Below are 3423 nucleotides of genomic sequence, written 5' to 3'. Positions count from 1 at the left end.
ATAAGGCCATAAAATAACAAAAAAATATATATATGTCTAAAATTTTAAATCACATATCTCCAAAACCTTACATATGTACAGTACGCCCGCGGTAAAAGCAACACCTCGTCTAAAGCAACACTCAAATGTTTACCATTAGTGACTCCGTAATTGCAACTTAAAAACAAATTGTCCCTCAGTAAACGCAACTTTCTATCCACGATTTATTGTTTCTTTAAATTTTTTTCTGCAATGGCCCGAAGAAACTCGGATTCAATAAAGCACATCTTAAGTCTTCAAAAGTTGCGAAATAATGTATCCTCAAAGAAAATATAAACGAACATTTGCCAATTTTTCAAAACTGATTGACCAACAACTATAGGTATTTCGACTTTGTACACATATAAATGATTTTCAAGAGAATTCAACTAATACTTTGGTTTTATCTTACAGTGAACAATATTATTTGACTTTTGATAATTTAGTTTTAAGGTTAAATTCTCATTTCAGACTGAAATTTTTTGTGATTCGGTTATTGCCGCTTATTGCCACAATCAACGCAACTGCCCGACTTTTTCCCGGTTACTTTTACCGAGGGCATACTGTTTGTGTGTATAACTTTCCGATTTTTACATTCAAGCGTTCCTTTATTTATTCCCTTCTGGGACCAAAGAAAAACTCGTATACAAATTTGCATGCGCTCGTAACGATTAAACAAATGGAATGAACATAACCCAGCAGGCATACTATTTACGTACGTGTATGTAGCTGGCGGCGAAGCGGGAGGGCAGCACCCGTTCAAGGTCGTTGTTAAAACAACGTCCCACTGACCTACTTTTGCACAGCTCACTACCGGAAACAAGCATCTGTACGCGTAATTACAAACACAGCTGCAGGAAAAAATTGTGAAGCATACAATTAGGCGTGTTGCACAAACAAAGGATGCACTTGACCTACAGCAATTTGTGTAAAACTCGTATGTACTATGTATGTCTATTTTTCAAATATGTTAGTGTCAGTATGTGCTACGTATGTACAGATATACCTACATGTGTATGTAACCGACACTTTCATTGAAACCCAATCTAGGCAGACACTCGGCACTCCTTATTTACATAGTACATACATACATACGCTTGTTGCATATGAATTGCTCATAATTTGTATTTATTCTGCTTAACACTCACTTAATTTTTATTTAACAATCAATTAGGCACAATTATNGCTTGTTGCATATGAATTGCTCATAATTTGCTTAACACTCACTTAATTTTTATTTAACAATCAATTAGGCACAATTATTGCTACTTTGAATTGATTTAATACATTTTGTTTGTTTAGAATTTGTGGAATATAATTTTATTTGTTTACTAACCACCATCAACACAGATTTTCGAAAAGTATTTGATACTGTGTGGGAGGCAAATGCTTGCCTTTTGTATGCAACTTGTGCTTTCGAAAGTTCAGCGAGCTTTCCCAAATGCATTTGTTGCTTCCTATACCCGTGGTGAAATGTTAGTAAATATAGTGAACTGTTCTGGGCGATTTAGTAGTAGCAGCACACAATGAATGGTGTACAGAAATAGCAGCAAATTAAAAATCTCCAACAACTTTTCCCTACTTCCCCTACAAAAAGCAACAAAGTTTTCAAATTTTTCCTAATAAACAATCGTGGTACAAAGCTCAATGAAAATATTAAAAATAAAATGTTAACAAGCCACAATAACATTGACAAATAAAAAAGTTTGAAATTTTGGTGAAAGTTTGTTGAATTTTTCAAATATTTGTTTTTTTTTAATGTTTATTATATGCAGTTTAGCATATAATGAGCTAGACTTGTAAAAGGCGAATTGCAGATTGCTAGTGCAGCACGAGCAAGTTGAAATATATTTCCGAAATCGTTTTGCGCTCTCTCAATTGCAGTCACATCTTGGAACTTTTATTTCTGAAACTGATTTCTGAAATGTGACAGAAAGGTCTTTCTGGCTGTTCACACAACGAAATAAGATTTCTCTTTCCCAATTTGACAGCGAATTACGTGGAAAAGTTGGAAATATTGTCACGCCTGAAACGCTCTTAAGGTTTAACTGTAGCATGTTTTGAAAAGTTCGAGTTTAATTGAATTTGTGAGTCATTGACTATAGGATATTGAATATAAGACCTCGATATGTAGAAAATCTCTGTCTCAATCAATCCTTTACCAAAAGAAATTCTGAGTATCTAACACCACACATAGAATATATTTTAATGATTTTAAAAAGCCTAAAAATAATTTACCACAACCACTTATTTCGTTAATACAGTAACTTAAATCGAAGAATTATAAATACATACTATGAGGACGCGTCTTCAGCACAGGCGATGCTGTGGTTAATAAGATTTGTATTAAGGTCGGTGACTTTTGCAAAGGACGCGAATCAACCAACAGCCGCTACTGCATAAATGGTTGGATCTGTGGCAATGGTCGTGCTGGTGTCCATGGTTCCGACATTACTAATGGCTTTGATAACGAAACTTGCTGTGGTGAGGTTTCCCCCGTTAGCGTAGGTAGCGATTCAGTTGATATACACATGACGCCATCGGGACAACTTGGTGGATAGTGTGGTAACTCCCATTTCCAAACTCGCCAAGCAACACAACGGCCCAAAGATTGTTGAAAGCCACTACCATCGGAACAACTTTCCTGCAAGGGTTCCATATTTAAACCAATACAGCGCCAATAACGCATTGGATCCCAGAAATTTCTGTAGAGATGACCAACTTCGCCAGGAGTTTTGCAACCGGGTTTACCATCGTACGTACTCCTCGCTGCAATGGTTGTTATACCAATACCGAAGTTTAGTATAGTTAAAGTGAGTGCTGCAAAATTTAATCGTTTATGTATTTAATTTTCTAAGGCATTAGGCAATATTAATAAAATTACTCACTCAGAATTTGCATCTTTCGCTGGAACTCCGGCAAGACCGGCCGACAGAAAATGGGACTTAAAGTGTCGCGTGCATTTGTTATGTTTATCGGTTTTATATGCTCTTCATGTTTGATGTATTTTAACAAAAAGTTGTATAAATAAAAAAATATAACATGTATGATGATTTACAAAGTCGTTGATTATTATCGATACTTATTGATATGATCGGTGCATTCCCCTACAAATGCACACAGTTATGCTGAGTGCTGTAAGTTACCGGTCTTCATCGACCGATAAGCGGCAGCAATGCCATTGTAATGGCAGAGTTTCAGGGCAATTCTTGCTAAAACGCGAAAGCACTTATATACCATTTAGCTCGCATCACTCCAACGGTCGCAAGGCAAATCCGAGTTCGAGTACTGGCGCAGCAGAACTTTTTGTTCTTTTTTAATTGAATTTTTCGGTTTTTTCTATTTTTAAAAAGGAAATATATATTATTTACGTTGCTGTTGGTTGATTTTTCCGACTGGGTGGTA

At 35.9% G+C, this 3423-nt stretch overlaps 1 protein-coding gene across 1 annotated transcript; it reads right to left on the bottom strand.

The window, feature by feature from the left end:
• Nucleotides 1-2322: 2322 nt before the first annotated feature.
• On the bottom strand, nucleotides 2323-3025 carry LOC108354383 (uncharacterized). The gene is made up of 2 exons (XM_017605574.1): nucleotides 2907-3025; nucleotides 2323-2838 (listed from the first exon to the last, which is right to left on the bottom strand). Exons 1-2 carry the CDS (start codon nucleotides 2917-2919, stop codon nucleotides 2411-2413), a joined length of 441 nt encoding a protein of 146 aa, XP_017461063.1. The 5' UTR covers nucleotides 2920-3025; the 3' UTR covers nucleotides 2323-2410.
• Between the last annotated feature and the right edge of the window lie 398 nt (nucleotides 3026-3423).

The sequence above is a fragment of the Rhagoletis zephyria genome, unplaced genomic scaffold (assembly GCF_001687245.7).
Source record: "Rhagoletis zephyria isolate East Lansing unplaced genomic scaffold, Rhagoletis_zephyria_1.1 Rzeph_scaffold_35425, whole genome shotgun sequence".
In the NCBI taxonomy this organism is placed as follows: Eukaryota; Metazoa; Arthropoda; class Insecta; order Diptera; family Tephritidae; genus Rhagoletis; species Rhagoletis zephyria.
The sequence above is the reverse complement of the archived record's forward strand: the minus strand, read 5'-3'. Positions and strand labels throughout refer to the sequence as shown.